The sequence below is a fragment of the Ischnura elegans genome, chromosome X (assembly GCF_921293095.1).
Source record: "Ischnura elegans chromosome X, ioIscEleg1.1, whole genome shotgun sequence".
NCBI lineage: Eukaryota > Metazoa > Arthropoda > Insecta > Odonata > Coenagrionidae > Ischnura > Ischnura elegans.
The window spans coordinates 111,413,276-111,436,278 of NC_060259.1; the positions used below are offsets into that span (position 1 = coordinate 111,413,276).

General features: G+C 40.4%; 1 protein-coding gene across 1 annotated transcript in view; it reads left to right on the forward strand.

The window, feature by feature from the left end:
* Positions 1-464: 464 nt before the first annotated feature.
* The window catches only part of LOC124170767 (metabotropic glutamate receptor 6), a 472,918-nt gene continuing 450,379 nt past the window's right edge, over positions 465-23,003 (forward strand). The window contains exon 1 of the mRNA XM_046549709.1: positions 465-886. Within this exon, the coding sequence (XP_046405665.1) occupies positions 530-886 (357 nt within the window). The 5' untranslated portion in view covers positions 465-529. The remainder of the gene's footprint in view (positions 887-23,003) is intronic.

Below are 23,003 nucleotides of genomic sequence, written 5' to 3' on the forward strand. Positions count from 1 at the left end.
TTTGGCATTTGGAACATGAAGATAGGTTGTTCTCAACATGATTTCCGAGACATTTTCACAGTATTCACACCTCAATCAAATATCCGCAATTGACCTAGCATTGTATAAGTTATTAGGAATTCTTCTGCAAATAGGTGATGGTTGCTCCAGTCAACTCAAAAACCCGTCGCTGAGATACTATTTCCAATTTCGATTGGAAGAATTCATTGAGAGGACAGTGGGTTGAGGGAGCGTGTGTCCCCGGCCCAGTTCCACATTAGTACAGCTCATCCCTGCCCGGCCGCGCCTCAAAGTTTCGCTTGGCGCCTAATTCTTCGCGAGGGATGTTACCATGGAGACAGGAGGTGGGGGCGGGCGGGAGGATGCTGGGCCGGCGCGCCGGCTTTCCCGCGCCGGCGGTCCCCCCTTCGCCGCCCGGCAGCCGGATCGCCCGCTGCGCGCGCTCAGTGTCGCAGGTGGGCGTCGCGAGCACACACCCGTCGGCTGCATGGGCGCGGGGCGCGGCGCGTAGGCGAGCCAGAGGTGTGCCATGGCGGGCGCGGGGGCCGTGGCCCTGCTGCTCCTGATGGCCGCGGGGCGCGGGCTCGCGGCCACCGAAGAGGGCAAGCTCATTCGTCTGCCGGGCGACATCATCTTGGGCGGCATCTTCCCCATGCACGAGGCCGTGGGGGGGCGCGGGGAGGAGGCCGGGGGGCCTTGCGGGGCCGTCAAGGAGGAGAAGGGCGTGCAGCGGCTCGAAGCCATGCTGTACGCCGTGGACGAGATCAACGAGGACGCGGAGCTGCTGCCCGGCGTCTCGCTCGGAACGCTCATCCTCGACTCGTGCTCGTCCGACACGTACGCCCTCGAGCAGTCCATGGAGTTCGTGCGATCCTACATGAACCAGGTGAGACACATGCCCAGGGGCCGCTCATCCACACACCCCTTCTCAATGCGCCTCGGCGGAAAGAGCGGACGGATAATCCATCGAGGGATATCAAGAGCGTCAAAGCAGACTCCCAAATGTCGACAGAAGAGTAGGCAGTTGCACAGATGATACGCAGATGACACAATTCAATGTCAAGAGTCCTAGTCTACCCAGTTTACACTTTTTTCCTCATGATTCACATTTAAAACCATTTTGATGCGGCTATCGTTTGAAAACACACCTTAGGCTAGGGAGTTGAATCGAGCGGCTGGATTTTCTTCAGAACTCCGCCCGGGTAAAAACAGCCCATTCCTACGTTTAGAATACGCAGTCATAGTTAGGGACAGAGTGCCTATCCGTCATTGAAGCTTGCCTTTTGTTCCTAAAGCTCGTGTTGTTGTTTCCCAGGGAGTGTTTGCATCTAGCTTTCATTTTAATGAATTCTGAGATAACTTCACAGTATTCGTACGTTTACATTCAACTTGAAACTCTTGACCTAGAAGCTCTCGATAGGTTGAAAATTTTCACCCAGGTGTTGGTTGCCGAAATCAGCCGAAAAACCGATTCTACTTCCATCTTCAATTACCATGCGAATCCGGGGTATGTGTTCAACATGCCAAAGCGCGTGCTCCTGGTCGAGTCACTCATTCGAGCGCCACAACACCTTGAGCCCAACTTCCGTAAGGGTAACAGATGTTCTCCTGATACTGATGCTGACTGATGCCTATGTCAACCTAAAATATCGATTAAAAAAATGCTCTTTTAAATGGATTCGGATAGTCTTTTTAACAAAATTGCCAATGCCAGTCAGCTCTGCAAGCGTAGACAAACATCAGTGATTTGAATTAGAGCGGTCTATGGATTTTAAATAGGTTAAAATAGACTCCAACCTTCCGACAACAGAATCAGTAGAAAAAGGAAGATATATATTATTATTATAATATATATCTTCTTTTAAAGGTTAATTGTGATTAAAGGTTGTTTACTTACAATCTACCACTCGGAGGTGAATGATTCGATGAAAAATTTGAAAGCAATTTGGTTTCACTCAAATACGAGGATTGGCAATAAATGTGATATTCTACTGCAATTTTGAAGGGCAGACCATTATCTTTAAAAATACATCAATTTGCGTCCAGTTGTTCAATTATGGCATAGAAGCTTGACACATATCAACACTAACTCTTCTTCCTAAGGCCATAAATATCATAATGGGATATCTATCCGCATCATCCCTTCCTCTCTTTTTCTTCTCGATCATTCGCCTCTCTTTCTATTCCTCCGATATTTCCCACATTCTTTGGCCCACCATTTCAGACGTGGCTTTCCCCAGGGCCTTCCCCGCCCACAATTTCCACGAAATACCTCCTTTCGCAGAAATCCCTCCTTCATGCTCGGAGCATGTCCAGCGCACCTGATCCTCTTGCAAAATATCCTGCAAACAATGTCTGGATGTTAGATTGCATTTACGATATTTCTGTTACGTTTTCTATCCAATGCCCCTCTTCGTACTCGAGAGCTTAGATTTTGTTTATAGAGGTATCATAGCGATTCCGAGACACAAAAAAGTATCTATTGGCATTTTTTTTACCAACTTATCCTATAAGCCCAAACCAGAAATGGCTTTTGTCTGGTGAAGCGGTTTAAAAGTCCACTAATCCTATCATTATCGTTTCTGGGATCGCAGCCAGTTCATCCCGATCCATGCGGCCTCTCACCGCTCCGTAGCACTCAACTGTTCTCGAGCGGAGATGATCACGGCACACGAAAATGAGCAGTGCTTCTAATTCCGCGCCAACCGGAAAGGACAGCGGCAGCCCATTCACTCATTTTTCCGAGAAATAATGGATTAGAAACCTCTCTCCGATACTCTTTCGTTCAAATCCGTTGAGTGGGACAAGCAGTCTTCCCTTTTCGAGCGCTTAATCCACAGAAAGCCGGAAGTATACCAATAATAACCAATTAGAACTCTCAACACATATTAAATATCTAAGTGATGACCTTGAAAATGATAAGAGGCGACGAAACTTTAGTCTATTTAGACATTAAATTTGAGAGGAAAGTTGAAATTGGGTTTTACATTTCGGCGTGGATATTACCAATTCCCGCAAAGTTAAGCCTGATGCGCTTACATGGGAGAGAAGTTAGATAATTAAAGGAAGGTGCAAAACAGTAGGTCATCAAATTCTCGAGAATTTCCGGGAGCTAAAATTTTGAAAAGGGTCTAAAATTAAGAATAGCACATCGGATGGTAACAATATCAGGAAATGAGGTTAAAGGCAGGGGATGCGACTGAACCATCTGAAGCTGAAATATTTATCACCACGCATTCACTATTTCCTGCAGGTAGTTATGCTGCTCCAGGTGGGAGAGATTAATTAGTTTATGATAAAACGGAGGGCAAGGAAATGGCAGGAGATTCAATAGGTAGAGGTGGAGGATTAAGTGCAATTGAAAATATAGCTCTTCACTCCGTTTGTTACCAAAGTTGAGGAGAAACACAGCTTTCATGTGACTACCATATATAACATGGATAAACAGGTGTGAAGAGCTGCACAACTACCCCCATATATAGTTTCATCTATCAAAAGCAAAAGCCAACTTGGAGTAGTGAGCAGTGCAGAAAGGGTCCACTGACCCCTATTATTTGCTTCTGCAGTACACCCGGTTGCTTTTTTCTTAAAATATTCGCAAAATACATAATTTTTTGCTCCAATTGACTTTAGGGCAAACAGAAGGACGGCCAGCACCTTCGGCGATATTCTGCAAGTCAGACCCATACCGTCTTAGGTCGCTCCAAAAACGAATCGTAAACACAAGATGCAACGATCAGAGATTTTGACGTCCACTTCTGTTAATGCTGAATAGGTTAAAAAATATGATAAATTAAAAAATACAAAAAGACAAAGATGAATGAATTTTCAGGAGCCAGCAGTTGCAAGATGACAGAGAACTCTAAGAATAAAAATGCCATATCAGATGTTCTTTTGCTTGGTGTGTACTGAAAAATTTAGTGAGCCGATTATCGAAGACTGTATGTAGTGCAGCCAGTGCCAAGGATGGGCACACGAGAACTGCACGTCATATGCAGGAGTAGGCAGATACTTCTGAAATGATTGACAAGACTAATATTTTAAATTTTCAAGTCATCCTTTTTGCCTTTATGGCGTACCCGTTTTTCCCGGCTACTACGGGCAAAACGGATAATTGGTACGTTTTTATATAATTGATTTTAGAAGAAGTTGCTGTTTACGTTCTCATCTTTCAAATAGCTCAGACCAAAGTTTGTGAAGCAAAGCACTGATAAGTAATGAAGAAAGTACTGTTACTCACATATTTTTACCTTTTTCCCACACTTTCTCTTAATATATGCGTCTTGCCCGGGGTTCCCCTAATTTTTTCAATGGCAATGGACGAAAAATGACAAAATTGCAGTCTATTTTCAATTTGGCAATTCAAAATGCGTACAAATCTTCCACCAAAACATAATAACAATGTTAATTATGCATTGAATAAACTTTTATTCCGACGCAATAAATATGTATCCCTCGCCTTGCATAGAGATATGAAGTTCATGATGACCCATACAAGATGGAATATCCATGAAGCACAAAAATAAACAATTTTGCTAATAATTGTACTTTTGCCTTCTTGGAGATATTTTGGTCGCCAACAAAAGAAGATTATGAACACAGCCAAAGCGTATCCCCATCCGAGATCTGGAAAAGCATGTATATGCGCTGTGGCGGGTACGGTGATATTAGATGAGCGGAAGAACATGCTCTTATCATCCTCCTGTCTTGTTGCTGTTGAATGTGTCTTGGATTTTTAAAAGCCCGAAGTCGTTTCCATGCATTGATGGTAATGAAGGTAGCTAAAATGCAAAGATTTAAGAATCTGAACACAAGAATAGTAATAGAGAGAACCAAGAGTTTTTTTTTTTAACAAAATTCATTCAATCTCACATTAAAGTTTCCATAAATGCCTGAAAAAGGCTTATTATACCCTCCTAACGGATAAAATTGTACATTAGGGCACGTTTAAGAGAGTTGAAAAGCAAGGGGATGGCACAAGCAAGATGTTTCCAGCGTGACTCCGAGGAACCAATTCATTCGAAATGAAGAACTCAATCTTTTGAGCCCCTCACAGAAAATCTTGAATTAACGAAGGCTATGAATCTACTTTATTCCAGATACCACTGTACTTCACATTTATGCTCATTACGCGAGAATTAATTTGAAGGTTCGGTTTCATTAGCATCAAGCTTAAAATGACATCGGAGATTGGTCTCCTACAGTAAGTTGGCTTTATTTTCTTTGGAATAATGAAAAATCTTAGGCGTCAATTGAAACAGAGAATTCTAGAGCACAAAAAAACATCTTAACTCGTGACCTGAATTAACAAACAAATACTATCGTTCATAAATTAACTCCAAATTCTAAAACGCTCGCGATATTTTGTGATATCGTGCAAACGTAGGAAAATATAACGAATTCCATTGCTTTAGAAAAAAATCCACCAGGATTTGTGAGACGATTATTAATGAGGGCTTTATATGTTCTCTGAGTAAGAATTTTCCATGTAAATATGATGAAATAATATTTAAGGATTTGAATGCTTGTGTTTTTGTAATAATTCCAGGAGGCTCGTAATGGCTTCCCAGCTGCAAATTTTTGAGTGAAGAGGGACACTTCAAACGCTCGCAAGCGTCTTATTTTCTCGGAAACGCTCGATTTCAAAGCAAGGCATCTTCGTAAGGGCGAAAGACACGAAATAGGGGAAGGAAAGATTTGGAGCGGAAAAGATTGAAAGTGAGACGAAACGAAACTTCACAATGGAGAAAACCGATGACCAGGAAACATTCACATTATAGCCATTCATAACAAGAACATTCCCCATATGATACCGGAGCTCTTTTAGAATGCTGCTTGGGATTCCTTCCAGACAGGTTTCTTGATCTCGGATTTTTGTTGTACCATGAGGGGAAATACAGGTCCACATAAAAGTGTTCGAGGGCTGCCGTGCATTTTTCCCCTCGGCTGCCTTTTCACCTTTTCCTATGTTTTTCTTTTACGGGAATGACATTTCCAGCGATGATTGCGGTAGCTTACATAAAACTGCACAGCAATCATCTGAATTGTTTTCATTTTATGGATTGAATTGGCTTCGTTGGCGCTAGCTTATTGCAAAAGTAATTTCTCGATCACGATTTTAACTACATATATCCTTCGACGAATCTGGCAATTACGATGATACGCTGAGAAAAATACTGCAAATAAAAGGTACGCTTTAATGAATAATGCTCACTCCAAAACGTCACCGATAGACTCAACATCTTCCATGAATTTCCGATTCTTTCTTTTTTCGCGCAGTAATGACATAAAATCCCATCTCTGATAGTTCATTTTTCTTGATTGTTATTTCTCCGCATTTGAGAAAATATGTGATCTTCAAATTCATACTCCATAAAATTACAAGAAAATAAAGATCCGTATTCCCTCATTTAGGCTATGAAACAATCATTGATACTGAGCATCTTTCTGAATTTGAGAAAAATTGAGTTGCTACAAATGTTAATTACAATTATTGAAACTCAGGAAAAATTTGGAGCCAAACACATCAAATCGGACTTTTTGGAGATAGAGATCCGTCGTTTACACGATTCGTACATTTAAGTAAGCTCCTGAAATTATGCTTGAAATTTCTTCGTGACATTATCGCTCATTTCAGCCAAATTTAGTGCCAGCTCCCTAAACCATCTACGGGAAAATGAAAGTGATCATGTTTTACTAACCACCGAAATAAATATTTAAAAAATCAGCAAGAAATACATACCACATCGATACCAGAAGAGCTAAATGCGAACCTTGTACCTGACGTGAAATTCATTCCCCAACGCAGTAATGGAACAGCTGAACTGAAAGCCGAACGAGCAAGAAACTTTCCTGCTGTGGAATTTAGCCATAGCTAGGACTAACGCAATTGCATGAAAGATACAAACTATTCCCGTGTACACATAATGCAATGCCATGTAACTTTGTGGTGCACGGGAACTTAATAAATATTCCAAAGAGAAAAAAACACCGAAAATTGCCGCTTCATGATAACTCATTTTATTTCCTATGCTTAGAAATGCAGTATAATTTCAAATTAGCCCAGTTCTCGATCAAATTCATCCAACTGTTCATTCAATTCAAATATTTATTATTTCTTAACGCACTGCTCTCTTGTTAATTACGTAATGAGACATGAACTGTCATGCGGGAGATGAGCTACTTTCCTTTCGTTTGGCAAAAACTGAAAGAATATTCCTAAAATATAATGCATTTCCTCAGTTTAACCAAATCATTGATATTAAAGTAACACCTTTGCTGGAATTTGGGAATTTTTGTTTCCGCTCTGGGGTTTAATCCTATTTTGTCCCCTCAATTCATTACAATGCACACTTTACAATAGGTGAGACAAGGGAGGACTGGGACACATTTTGGAGCACAATTTTTTGTGAAAATATTAACGGATTAGATTAGACAGAAAATTCCTCGAAAAATTAAAATAGGTGAGCACTGTGGAACTTGGCATTTTTTGAACATATGACATTTGTACCAGTCCTCCCTCATTCAAGGAGAAATGGGACGGTTAGGTGGGAGGAAATGGACACTAATGTAGGTGTGAAAAATAGCAAGGAAAAATAAGTGATCGATTCAAAATACATTAATCATGGATATTTTAGTTATTTATGATAATAATTATACGATTTATGGTATCAGTTGTAAATGTAAGCAAGGACTTCACTCTTTCAGTGCCATTGTGTGCCAGTGCAACAAAATTTGAGAATTCAGCTTCAGAAAATTACATTTTTTCTCTATGAAACCATTGTCTTCTTGTTGACGGAGGAAAAAATTGACTCCTATTTTCACACGAATTTTACACCATTTCCATCACCGTACTCATCACTTAAAACTTTTCCTGGGTAGTACAAAAGAGGAAGAACATTCCACATGCCAGATTACTTTGAAAAATTACATTCTCCCTGTTCTTGGAAGCAAATACTTTCATTCTATGTCTTGTTAATGCAGATTTCGATGAATTCTTTACTCTTGCTACCTCTCTCACACTTTTGCCTTCGTCATAGCAAATCATCTTCACAGCTTCTAGGATGGTATAATTTGGCACTGGTACCATATCTAGATGGTTTCCCTCCTCTTATGAGGCATTATCACCTAAAACTAAAAATTATTATGCCTTAAAAAATAAAACTGAAAATTATAGTGCTTGGGGGAGTGGGAAAGTGTCCCATTCCTCCCACAGATCTGATATCTCAGACCTCTCTCAAGGGCCATTTTGTATTTCACATGTATTATTAGGCTTTAAGAAGCAACTAGATGTTGTTAAAATTACCTTACACCGGAACTTATACACCCGAAGGACATGCATTTTCATCGGTGCTTCCAGCGGGAGAAAGTCATAATTAAAATATAGAAATTCAAAGTTAAATAATCTCACGAAAGTAACCAAAATTGGTGTGAAAACCAAATATCCTCATCTTAACTCACACTCACAAAAATGAGCAAGGAGCCACTTTATGAGTAAATGCACCTACTGCTTCCCATACATTTGAGAAAAGCAAGAGCTAAAAAACTTCAATCAAGGGAGAGAGATTTGAACTGTCCCATTCATCCCTTGTTTCCACTACACCTTTGTTTTCCGGCCCACGTACAGCTGGCATCACGACTCCAATGCGGTAATGGGGTAAAGGAAAGCAATACTTTTTCTGAGAAAACCTCAGTGAAAAAGGTTAGAGGAAAGTTACAGTCCTTACGCCACCTTTTCTCATTAACTCCTGGTTATAGCTGCAATGTTTATTGATACAATGCTCCATTGTATATATTATTAATTATTTCCCCACCAGCTAAATACATTTATTTAGAGAGTCATCGCAAAGTACTTTATCCTAAAGGAAAAATATATATAGCTTTATAATGTATCAACATAAAATTATTGGAATATTTGCATAATTATATTAATTTTCTTGCAGAAAATTGGACAGTGCAAATGTTCCTGGTCCACTCAAAATAACATGAGCCACCATTATGACTAGAGCATGCCAAGCAGGCGCAACCGAAAACAAAAGTCAACTAATTCGGTACATTTGCTGTCCGTGGTTTGCTTAGACAATATGTTTCATATTGGTTGCCTGCGCCATAGAGAAAACTTAGAAAATACATATGTTACATGATAAAAATGAGGTTGAGAGAAAAAAACTGCTAATCAATTTTGCTTCGAAGATTATTCCATATTATATCTACTGAATGACTGACTACAGAAGCATTCCCGCACGCAGACACCAACGATTAATCTCGAGGCTCAAATAGGCAGAAAACATTGTTTCAGTTTGTAAAGTAGATTTTTTAATGTTTTTCCAAAAATCTGAACCTCTGTCAAACGAAAAAATCTCTTCCAGTTAAGTAACAGCCCCTCAATTCAGTAATTACTTATTAGCATTTTTCAGGAGGATTTCATGTTTTTAAATATAATTTGGAAATGAAAACAAAAACTAGTATAATACTACATAGTATAGTATATATAGTACTTGACTACTACTGATTTCTACAACAAAAAAGCTAAATACACGAATATTTTATCAAATTGGAGAATTTTTATACCCTTTGGTATATTTCTTCACAGGATCCTTCAGAGAATGTTCAATGTTCGTCATCGAACGTTCAGTGTTACAATAGCTTGAATTTAGAGAGCATCTCCGAGCCTGCAGACTCTCAATATGCTCAAACTTTTGCTTCTCTTTGGAGGAGTTTATTCGCCGCAAACAGTTTCATTGTTCAGCATTGTACCTCTTTTGCGGCGATAGTGGTGCAGACGTTTAGCAATCACATTCCATGATAGCCAAGTCATAAGGGAGTAAATACGAAACAAAAACTTTCAAGATCTGTATATGCATTAGTCAATTGCAGCTGCCTTCTTTCTCATGCTACTAATCTAGCTCTCAGTAGTACCTTATCTTGATGATGATCATTGCACAACTACCCGTAAACTTTAACAATACACAACACAATTCTCAGTATTCATCAACATAATTGACAAGTAATGTATTATTTGAAAGACATGAAATTATACCATCATACCGTGCTGCAAACCTTTAATTATACGAATCATGATCTCTTTAGAGTCACTTCTAATTAATTTGCTAGCAATTTGCGATGAAATACCATAACTGATAGATAGAACTGGAATATTTAATTTAAAAATAAACTATTCATAAGGAGAAAATTAATCGATTTAGGAACGTGGTCAAATGCGAGCGCTGGGTTTTTTGGTTCAATAATGTAAGTTTCGGAGGGATTTCCGTTCAGGCTGAAAAAGGAGCAAATCCTCTGGTGTTTTTGTTCACTCGCTTTAATTACCTTTCATCGCTCCCCACCCTCTGCCATGCACCGCAAGTGGTGGAAACGCGCCCGCGAGTCGCTCAATTTGAGGAGATGAATCGCCAGGGTTTGAAATTACTATGGAAAACACGATTTGAGATATAAAATCACCCTTTGATTGAAAATTGATTTCAATATCGATGATGATGCATTTTAAATCTAGTGGATCAGTAGATGTAGTAGATTTCTAGATGTAGTGAAGGATACGAGATGAGATAACGTTACTTCACAATTCTTACAAAGATTTCAGAATGGTGATACTATTCACAATTAAGTATTTGGCAACGCGCTTGGAAGCGCCAATCTAATTCTGCATTAAATACATTATTCTAAAAAATGTTTGAACTACATTAATTCATAAAATGTATCTAAATTTTAGAATTTCTTGATTCATAAAATTTAAGGGAATAGTTAATGAAGCCTGCAATACAATTTTTGGTTTTCATTTTCACGTCAACGCCGGCGGTTTTTAGTTCAAACTTTTAAAACGCATTAAAATTGGTACGATAAAATTTAAGTATAAATTGGATTATTTGAATGAAATCCAGTTATGAGCTCAAAGGTGCCCATCAAAAATCCGTGATTTTGTCCTTAAAAGGTAAAAGTATCGCCAACAACTCTCAGTTCGAGTCCACAACGCTCTGGAATGAGGAGGCAGATGCCACTACTTCGATTCCCACGTCAATTACCGCTAAATCTGCTATGACCTCGACGTGAAGTAAATCAAAAATTGAAGTACTTTTACTCTTCCTTCTGTAAAGAACCCATTCCTCGCTTTGAAACAAGTTTTAAGAAATTGTATTTCTTTTATATTTTGATGGAATGGAAACAGCATCATGATTAATTGCTGCTCCTTACCTGACGTCGCCTGCAAAATGAAAAAGGCTCGTCCGATAAAATTATAAATATTTCTTTGGGAAGAGGTTTTTTGTTTAAACTTTGAAGAAACTTGAATAAAAACTCAATGTAGATTTTCTAAATCTGTGCAGCTGAAACAGCTATAAAGTTTCGAATATCCTAATACACCTTCCCTGCGTAATATCGTCCTCGTGAAATTTTGCATTGTTTATTATAGACTACTTATTGATGAAGAGTCTAAATAGTTTGTAAAAATTATAACCTTAAAAAATTACGGTTATAATTAATTTCCCACAGATACACAAAAAAATTGAATAAACCTAAATCCAGCCTTAAAAAAAATACTTTTTTCCTGCATGCCAGCGGATTCACACGGATCTGTGCTCATTGAAAGATTTCAGCTTTTATAAGCTAAGATAAATGACTACAATAGGTGATTACGCAGCAAAAATGTTAAAAAATATGCATGGTGCATATAAAGTAGATCTTGCCTGCCAAGCTGCCCAAAGCAAGGCGCTGGATCATTAGTGAGTGAAAAAGTAGATATGGCTCGGTATTTATGGAAGATTCTCAATATATGTGTGGAATTTTATCCTTGACGCTGCGGGTGTAATAAATATAGAAAACTTTCTCAGTATAACAATGAGTTTAAAATACATATTCAGAATAGAGAAGGTATTCGAAAATACGGAATACTCCTCCAATGGATCAGGGGACACCTAATACTTTGCTTCATTTGCCTCGGATTCAGAGCATAAGATAATATTTCGCACAAGTTCAAGTAAGACCTACTTTTATTTTTCTTAGATTTTTTTAAATTTCAATAAAATTTGTGATTCTTTTTAGTCTTGATTAGCTCGTATGAGCCATTTACATGGGCAAATCTGTTTCACTCCACGTTAGTTGTCATATTTATCTAGAAATTATAACTTTCCAAGAATTTCATTCATAAACGAGCGCTTTTTGTAATACCTCACATTAAGGGTTCACCTTCAGCAACAATTGGGTCAAAGACAGCCACGTTCTCACTGGCACGAGGCTTTCGTGAGTATAATTTTAAGACTTTTGAGGGAAGACAAAAATCGATTGATCAACAATAATTTTCTAACGCGTAAAAATAGGTCACGAATTTTTTCCTTCGAGTAATTTTTTTCGAAAAGTAGAAAAGTTAAGGAGAATGGAAATCGAAAAAATGCAATCTAATCACAAAATGAAAAGCTCAATATTCCTCAACATGATGGAATGAAATTTTAATTTTTCCCAAAGAAATACTCAATTTTTATTTCACTGAAGCCAAGCCACTTAACCCTATATAACCTAGCATATATTTTTGTCACACAACCACCTATTATGAATCGGTCAGAGTAAAATAATTCAATTTTATAATATGTGCGCCGAAAGGTTTGGTTATTAAGTAATAGCCGGTTTAGGAGAATATCATACTATGCATTAAAAATAAAGGCATATGAAAATGGACTTTGTTTTTTTTTAAATCTCTGATAAGGGTAAAGAACTCTCATTTTAAGCTTATATACGCACATCTTTGAAAAAAGACGTTTAAAAAATATCGCGTTGTACAGAATGACGTAAAGCCATAGGTCCGTGGTTCGATTCCTGGTTCAGGGGAATTTTTTCTCATGGTTATTCTTGTACACTTCTATATTATGTTGTAAAGTCCTTCATCGTGAATACTATGAGATTGATTACCTACGACAGCGAATCTTACTAAAGTAACTTCCTCCTCGGTCTCCTTCCATTGCGAGAGAAAGGTTATTTTATCTTCTGATGAAAATTCTTTGTCTTGACTTAAATTTGAGGAAACAATATTGTGGGATGATGCGCTCTGTTTATTGCTCACCAAAGTTCTCTCTTCGCATTCAGAATCGGCCGCACAACTCTCTCCCAAAACATAATCTAGCTCAATATCAGACTACACATAGTTACATTCGTCGTTTTTAACCATTTTTTACTAAAACAGTGAGAATAAATAATTTAATAAAAATTACATAACCACCATAATCGCATTGGCCTCTCAGACCCGAGGTAGGAGTTTTATAATAACCCGTGACAATTGCACGCACGTCCGACCCCGTCGAGCGGTTGCGCGACACTGAGCGGCGAGGGGATAAGATTGAAAGAATGAACAAGTCAATACAAAACTGGGCGCTAACATATTTACGATTATTTAATTATCAAGGTCTATGAGACCCATACTAGGTGGTTAAGGTTTAACGATAATTTTATCCCACAATGGCACTGATTGCTAAATCTTGAATTTATAGAAAACTACAGCACATTTTTCGTCTTTGGAACGTACTTTCTATATCCGAACTCAATAATTTCTTCTTATCACTGCAGAAACACGTATGAGATAAATACTTGGGAGGCTAAATACGCACCACTCGCAGAATAACTTATTTACTAATTTCCCCAAACCACTCATCAAGTTATAAATCTTATCATCACCAATACGGAAGCTTAAGCTTCACTTCAAGTGAACTAGCGAGCGTAAGACGAAGGGGCAATTTTATCATACTTCATGCAATAACCTGAACCCGGAGGAAAAATTACCATAACGTGATCCCTCACAATAAGAAGATCAATGCATTAGTATGCAATAAGAATGACTATCTATGAAAGTCATGTGTTAAACAAGAAAAGCAGAAGCTAGAATAGGTAAATACATTTTGTTACCGAGAAAGCCAAATAATCAACGATGAAAGAAGCAAGAAATGAATAGTATAATCGCGCAGGCGAAGAGGTCTCGCAATAAAAATTGAATCTACCTACTGCTGAGAATACAAGTATTCAAGTATGGAAACAATTCATTAGATACTACATATGGAAAATATTTCTCTATTGGAGAAACTTTTGAACGTTTGCAAGTGCAGGGAAGTGAAGAGTGGAAGAATTTGAAATGTGGTTTTAAATCCGTTGATCACTTTCGCCTATCTTTAAGCTTAGTGACATTTTCTTATTTACGTTCGGTAAGTGGCAAAGGTAGTTAGTCTCTCGTTTTTGTTTACTCTCACTCGTATCTCTATAAAGTGTAGCACCATTTAGATTAGCTTTTGTGAAATAAAAAGTTGCGTTAGTGATAGGATGTCTCCGAATAGGTCACCCGTTGCCGGAGTCGAAAATGCCGGTGAGTGCGAGGCTCTCGCGGCCTGCATTGCCGCGTTGGAGACAATGGTGCGGGAACTTCGGGCCCAGTTGGAAAGGGTGGCTACAGAGGGAAGGGACGGGAATTTTAGTGATAGGGAGTAGTAACGTCCGCCGTGTGATGGTTCCTTTGCGTGAAAGGGCACGCGACGAGGTGTGAGCCAGCGCGTGACGTCTTGGTGCATTCCGGGTGGCGGCGTTCCGCAGGTGACGAAGGCGGTTGGTGCGGCGGTTGTGGTCACGAAGTGCTCCAGACTACGGGTTGTGGCTCATGTCGGCGTCAATGATGCCACCATTCGTGGATCTGATGAAATTCTAGAATCCCTCCGGGATCTGAATGCCGAAGTGAAGCGGGTGGGTGGGACCATTGGGGCCGGCATGGAGCTTTCGATCTGTAGTCTTGTCCCGAGGATCGATCGTGGACCCCTGATTTGGAGCCGAGTGGAAGGCATCAATCAGAGGCCACGTCAGTTCTGCAAGGATATCGGAGCCTCCTTCGTTGATCTGCGGCCGGTAATCCGATCATGTCGGAACACTGGATCGTTCGGGAGTTCATTACACGGCCGAGTCAGCGAGGTGTGTAGCGAGTAGAATCTTCGAGCATTGTAGGCCTTTTTAGGTTAGTGAGTAGGGCAGGGTGTAGGGTAGATATGTGTATAGTAAACCGTGGGGTCCAAGGTTCCGTCCAATAAAGCAATAAAGCGTTCAAAACGTCAAAATTGCCCTTGTGAAAATAGCGATAGATCATCAGAAAAATCAGATATAGTACGCAATGAGAAACTTAAATTATCAGGAAAGTGCACAAAACCGTGTATAAAAGAAGCTTTATCGATCGTAGCTGTAAACTGCCGTAGTATTAAGAACAAAGTTGCTGATTTCCACCATTTAATTCTAATAACAGAAGCTGATGTAATCATTGGAACTGAAAGTTGGCTATTGGATGAAATACACGACCGAGAGATCTCCCCGAAATCATATTCGATATACAGAAAGGACCGTAAAACAAGAACAGGAGAAGGAGTATTTATTGCAGTCAAGAATGAGATCACAAGCAGAGCCGAGAATTTTGGAGATAGTGAATTGAAAAGTATTTGGTGCTCAATAGAATAATCAGCTAAGAGATACTTTATATGCATATTATAGACCACCAGATTCAAGCTTAGATTCAGTTTTAGAGTAAGATCACCAGATAAGACGTTTTACTTTTCAGAAAAATCGTAATAGTGTCATAGTATGCGGCGATTTCAATGTTCCATCGATCGATCGGGAAAAATATTGTTTTAAAAATGGAGGGAAAGACAAAGACCTGTGCGAAACTTTGCTTCACTCATTATATTCCAATTCCTTGACTCAGCTAGTAGATGCACCAACCAGGGGTAACAACATACTAGACCTCTTAGCAACGAATATTCCAGGGTGCGTTATCAGAACTGAGGCTGCGGCTGGTATAAGTGACCACAAGGCAGTGCATGGAAAGTTTCGTATCGTCTCCGATAGAAAACCTGTGTCGAGAAGAAGGGTCTATTTATACCATAAGGCAAATTTTGAAGGGTTAAAGCAGTACTTGTTGAACTCATTCACTGTCTTCAAAGGAACCACTCTCAACCTTAGGGTAAACGAAGCATGGAAAAAGTTCATTAGTATTATGCAAGATGCCGTGGATAAAACGATACCCAGTAAGTTAAAACGTTTGAATACTGAACCTAGATGGTACAATGCCAAAGTCCGTAAAGCTCTTAAGCGACAGAGAGCAATTCACGCTATAGTAAAAAAGACACATGCGGAACTTACCTGTGAGAAAATACAAGAAATGCGTGAAGATTATAAAAAATTGAAAAAAAGACGAAGAAAACACTTAGGGAGGCGTTGCGTGAGTTCAAAACAAAAATATTGGGCGAATATTTAGATGACAACTCTAAGGCTTTCTGGTCATATGTGAGGGAGGTACAGGGAAATAGCGCTACAGTGTCTTCACTCATTAATGAACGTGGCGATAGAGAGACGAACAATCGAGATAAAGCTAATCTCTTAAATAACTTTTTCCGTAGTGTCTTCTCTAGTTTTACGACCAATATATCAACAACACCTCTACCTCGACTCTACCAATAGTGGATGCCGTCTATCTGTATTTCAAGCAGTGGTTTAGAAAAACAACTCAGCTCTATTAATCCAAAGAAATCGACAGGCACTGATCTCATTCCAGCTCGAGTGTATAAGGAATCAGCGTCAGAGATAGCGCCTTACTTGAAGATAGTATTCGAAAAATCTCTAGCAGAACACACAGTCCCTAAAGATTGGAAAACAGCGAACGTCACGCCTATATTTAAAGGTGGGGATAGGGAAAAGCCTAGTAATTACCGTCCAATTTCACTTACTTCCATTTCTTCCAAATATTGGAACATATTATTTTCAGTTCAATAATGGCTCATCTAGATAACCAAAATCTGTTAGCAAAAGAACAGCACGGATTTAGAAAAGGAAGGTATTGTGAAACTCAACTTGCTCTCTTCGTTCACGATATCTTATCCGCGGGTGATAGATACGTTCAAGTCGACGCCATATTTTTAGACTTCAGAAAGGCATTCGATAAGGTTCCGCATTTAAAGCTGATTCAAAAGTTGGAAGCATACGGCATAGATACATACGTTATTGGTGGGACCAAAGATTTCCTAACTGATCTCGAACAGAGAGTTGTTTTGGATGGAGTTAGATCGGATACAATTCAAGTTACCTCAGGAGTACCCCAAGGGAGTGTTATCGGCCCTCTTTTGTTCCTTCTTTACATTAATGATATAACCACCGTGGTCTTCGCAGATGATGTAGTTGTATACAGAGAAGTTTACGACCATAGCGATACATTAGCATTAGAAAAGGATCTCGTTGCCGTAAATGACTGGTGCAGTGCTTGGTAGTTTATTTATTTATTTAAGTAAATTTCACATACAGCTGTGACGCCAATTTACAGTGAAACTTTTAACAATGACATACATAAATTAGACACAATACAATATCAATATAAAAACAAACAAAGAATTAACCAGTAGGGAAGTATAACATTCAATTAGCAGACATATGGGTCAAAGCTTGTGCGGTGAATTTTTTGCGTGACAGGTAAAAAGGATCTATGGAAGGAGGGAGCGAATTTAGAAGGGAGGAGAGGCGATATAAAGGTGAGCGCTTGGTCAGGGAGATTCTGGGAATAGGAAGGTGGAGTAGGGAGAGCGAGCGGGTGGAACGAGTCGGTATTCTAAAATTCAACTGAGAGAGGAGTTCAGGGCAGTCTAAAGTCGAGTTCAATATGCTGTGTAGAAAGTTGAAGTCCGTTTTAAGTCTGAGATTCTGAAGATTAGACAAGGAAAGAGAAGACAATACAGCATCAGAGGACATATTGCGTAAGTGAGGGATTCTATGCCTAACTATTTTGGCAAAGAAGTGGGGGATGCAATCGAGGGATTTTAGGTTATTCGGGGCTGACATGGACCAAATTGGAGAGCAATACAAAACTATGGGAAGGACAATCGTTGAGAAATAGGAGTGAAGTGCAATGGGATCCTTAATTTCCGTGAAGCGGTAAAGAAGGCCTAAAAGAGACATGGCTTTCTTTTTTACAGTCTGAATGTGGTCGGAGTAGTTTAGTTTGGGGTCGATTATAACGCCCAAATCTTTCATCGTCTTAACTCTGGTCAAGGGAGATGAATTTATGGTGTAGTTGAAAGTGATGGGCTGTGTTTTTAACGCAATAGTCATGATGCTGCATTTTTTAGGGTTGAGCTTTAATTTCCAAGTGTCACACCACAGGGAAGCTTTATTTAGGGCAAGTTGGAGATCTCTGCAGTCAGAGGTGTTTTTTATCTCCTTGTAGATCTTGCAATCGTCCGCATATAAAAGAGTTAGTGTTTGGGAGGACAGAAGGTGGGACGGAAGATCATTAATATATAAATTGAAAAGATAAGGTCCTAGGACACTGCCCTGAGGAACTCCTGACGTCACAGGAGACCAAGAAGAAGATCCACCAGCGAGTATTACACGCTGGGTTCTGTGGGAAAGAAAGCTTGTGAGAAGGCTAAGGAACTTACCATGTATGCCAAATTGCTGGTTTAGTTTATGAAGGAGGAGTTGATGATGGAGTGTGTCGAAAGCTTTGGAGAAGTCAAGGAAGATGGTATCGAGTTGACGAGAGTTGTCTATTGCAGTGACGGCGTGGTGCTGGAAGACAGCAAGATTTGTTAGGCATGATCTCCCAGGGAGGAAACCATGCTGCTGGGGGGATAAAAAGGGAGAGGTGAAGTAGAAAATCCTATTGAGAATTATGCGCTCACAGACGGAAGAAAGTATTGGAAGCAAAGATATGGGGCGATAGTTTGTGACGTCAGCTTTGCTTCCCGCTTTGAGTATCGGGATAACGTTGGCGCATTTCCATTGAGGAGGGAAGGTTCCTAATGAAAAGCAGCGATTAAACAAAAGGGTTAGAGGTTGTGCAAGGGAAGAGGCGCAGTTGCGAATGAGTTTAGGGCTGAGACCATCAGGACCGGGTGAGCGGTGAATAGAATTAAATCTTGAAAAGTGTATGGTGATGAATTTTTGGGAACAGGATACATCTTCGAGAAGGAGCTACACCGCTAACGGGATTCCACTACCAAATACCGAATTCGTTAAATACTTGGGGGTCACCATTACCCGGGATCTTTCGTGTGGTAAGCACATACGTGAAGTATGCGGCAAAGCTAACCGTAAACTTGGATTTGTATAAAGAATTCTCGGTAAATACCCAAAAAAGGTGAGAGAAATAAGCTCCCTGACTCTAGTGAGGCCTCACTTGGAATATGCTCTAGCGTGTGGGACCCTTACGAGGTAGGACTAATAGCTGAAATGAATCAAGTACAGCGCAGGGCGGCCAGATTTTTTATGAGTTGTTACGACAAAAAGAGCAACGTTTCAAGTATGTTACACGAGTTAGGATGGGAATCTTTACAGGAGCGTAGATCGAAGTATAGGCTTAACTCACTTAGGAAACTCGAAGAAGGTATTTTCTCAGACGACGTGAATCATATCCTTCGTTTACCATCGTACTATAGTAGACGCGATCATGAGAATAAAGTAAAAGAAATAGACTGCAAAACAGAGAGATTTAAAGTGTCTTTCTTCCCTCGTACTATTAAGGAAAGCAACGTTGTCGCAATTGATAGGATTAATGGCATCGCTCGCTAGGATCACTCATTGCATGTTTTTCATAGTTCTAACCTTGCATGTATTTGCTCTAGGAATTACTAACCATTAGCAATTTTTTTATGAATAAGCATGTATATTTTTCTAATGTGCGTAATATTTCTATGAACGTGTGGTGTGCATTTGACGGTCCTCTTGCATGCTGCATGTTGGTGATTTTTCACCCCCTACCAAATACCCTAAAGGTGGCTTGCTGTGTATTATATAGATGTAGATGTAGCACTACCAATCCCTGGATCACGGATTCAGACACTGTGTTTTTGACTTTGGCCTATACACTATCCGAAAAATTCTCCGCCCGTCCGAAAAAGGCCCGTCAAAGCGTTCGTCTAAGGAATGAGGCGCATACGCAGCAAAGCCCTCCGACGAAGATCCAATCTTTGAATTCCCCTGAAGATAAAGAACGCAGAAACGGCAACCAATGTCTCTGCATGAACATCATCCAACACCGACTAGCTTGCAATGCCAAACAATTGCTACTGCTTGATCTCGCAGCTTGGGGTACCAGGCAGCTTTGTTAGCGGAGCGCTTGATCGAAGAGTCTTGAGTGCAAAAAGCTCGTGAAGCTTTAGACACCCCAATATTATCCTCGAGGTGACCCATGAGAAGGTGTTTCATCTACCCAGAAAATATGAAAATCATACGACTGTCGCTAAATCTGGGATGAGATCTACCTTCACCAATCAAAACTAACCCTCGGGTTGAAGCACTGTGTGAGTCCATGATCTGGCTTGTTTCGATATGGAACATTTTTCTGCAGTAAAACTTAAAAAGATGTGTAACAAACAAGGTTTCAATGAGTGATTCCTGAATTTTTTTTATATGAAACTGAATCTCCACCATTTCTCTAGTCAGGCGCAAATATGCAAAGTCCATTGTCTATCGTCTCAAGCGGGTGTTGAGATATTTTGGCAACACGATGGGCTAAGAGTGGGATAGAGGGCCGAGCGCCTCGAACACGACGATGGCAATATTGGGAACGTCTCGAGCGACACGTCGCACTCGGAGGGAAATAATATTTTCCCAGTTTTCTCTAGATCCCATCTATTACGCCGCGTCTGACCCTTGTAGCACTCCTAAATCAAATCGCTCTCCAGCGCCCCACCGAATCCATCCTCGCAGAAACCGTCAGCTGGCAGCAAACCCTTCCCCCCCCTGGCTCCATTATTCCCCCAAACACATCCACAGAGGGGAGGAGGAGAAAGGGGTTACGTTTACCGCCACCCCCTCCCCTCCCCCTCCCCTACCCCGACACCCACTCAGAAACGCGCTGAAGCGTTGTTCCAGCGGTGGAGGGGGAAGGGAGGGGAGGGAGGGAGAGGCTGAGGAGCGGGTTTGGGGGGGGATTTAAGCCCCGAAGCTCAGCCGCCGACGTACAGCACGTCGCCATCCGCTCAGGTACGCAACCCAGCATATTATTCCGGCCATCGATTAATGGGATCACCGAGTTTGGCCGTGCGACCCGCTGCCTGTCCTCCAACGCTGCTGCTCTTGGGCCGCGAGGTCACACGCGTGCACCTCGCCGCGTGCGCCCGACCCCCGGCCTAAGTGATGCCGATGCACTCATTCAAGCGGGCTCAACTGCCTCGGGGGAGCACCCTCACCAAGAATGCTCCTCTCCCTCCTCGTGGAACCAATGCGCAAGACTAGACTTGCAACCGGAATATATAGCTCACGGCCTTGGTGCGTAAAGTACAAGTGCACAAGTTTACAGTTTGAGTGAAGAGTTCTCGGGATCGCCACCGGGTCAGGAACTGCATAAATGCCGACGTTTCGATGCTCGACTCGGCCATCGTCCTCAGGGCTGTGAGTCTCCCCACTCACCTCATAGCCCTTAGGACAATGGCCGAGTCGGGCATCGAAACGTCGGCATTTATGCAGTTCCTGACCCGGTGGCAATCCCGAAAACTATTCACTAAGTCTATTCGCTGGGAAAGCACGAAATATTTCTTTACAGTCCGAGCTACCATTCATTAACCCCCAACACTCATTTGTCTATAAAGTCCAAATATGTGTTCATATAGCTTTATAAGCAGAAGAATCATGGAAATTCGAAAAGATTAGCTTTGAATAAATTAGGAAAATTAAAAGGAGAACTTTTTTCGGCATTAATACTGATATTAACTATGTTTTTAATTGCACAGACTCATTTAATTAATTAAAAAACACTGAAAACTTGAAGTGCAACGGGATCAGTGTTAAACTATGAAAAGGGAAATATTATGATATGGTGTACAGATGTTCCACCGAGTCAGTGTACTTTATTGGGAAATCGTGAGCAGTGGGCACCGGAGGTACTCACCCCTTCAGTGGATTATGAACTGCAGCGGCACGGGAAAGAGAGGGAGGTTCGCGAGCAAAAAATACTCTTCACGAGCTTTTCAAAGTAACAAGATGGATTCAGGAAGCGTATCTTAATACTTGAGTGGTCATGATGGTCGCTTTGGGATCCCACTTCAACAATTTTCACCCATGGGACACAAATTGACCCTTTCATCTCTTGACCAACTTTGAAAGCAAACCTTCTCTTTCATCTACGCTGGAGTAAGTTTTGTCAGTTAATAATACATACCTTCCAAATTTGTGTCAGAGTTGCTTGGAAAATCAGGATATCGCATTTGGCCAGTTTTCTGCTAACTTCCTTCATAGGAGTTTGTACAGCTGCACCTTTTATTGGATATTTGCTTTCACATGGAGAAAATAAAATAGGTCGTTTTTATTTAAAAATATTTCATTTCCGCTATTCATATCAATGATGGATGACGGAGTTTCAGTAACTCTTATTTATTTCACTCACACCGTCAAAAGATTTTCTTCATATGTATATCTTTTCGTGAAATTCAGAGCAACGAGCATGGCAATATAGTGGTACGATTGATCACAGTAGTTGCGGGTAGTGGAATACTCATTAGGTAACGTCGACAAATGCCGATTCCTAGGAATTTACGGCGAAGAGGACGGGACAACCCCGGACTTTGGCAAATCACATTCTTAACATATCAGCGAACATATTGTTACGCAGACGCCAAAGCCAATTTTACTTTCTTATTCTTCACCTGTGTTCGAATACTGTGGAAAAGTTCATTTTGATCTAAGAAAACAATGTCGTTATCATAACTTAATAGCATTAGCCCAGTGCATTAGTATTTATCTTACTACCTTCTATTGAATTTGGAGCTGTACTTTGAGTTGTACAGTTAAAATTAAAAGTAATGAGATATGATGACTGCTAGAGGAGCGACCGATTTTGAAAACTCATAGATATTTGTTAGAAACAAGAGTTTATTTAAATTAGAGGACGAATAGCGCTCTCTCGATCGGTCGTGTTTTGTTTTCGTCGACGACGAATCCCTCGCGTAACACTCACGCTATCATTTATACGAAGGCTGGAATTCGCCGGAAAAAAATCT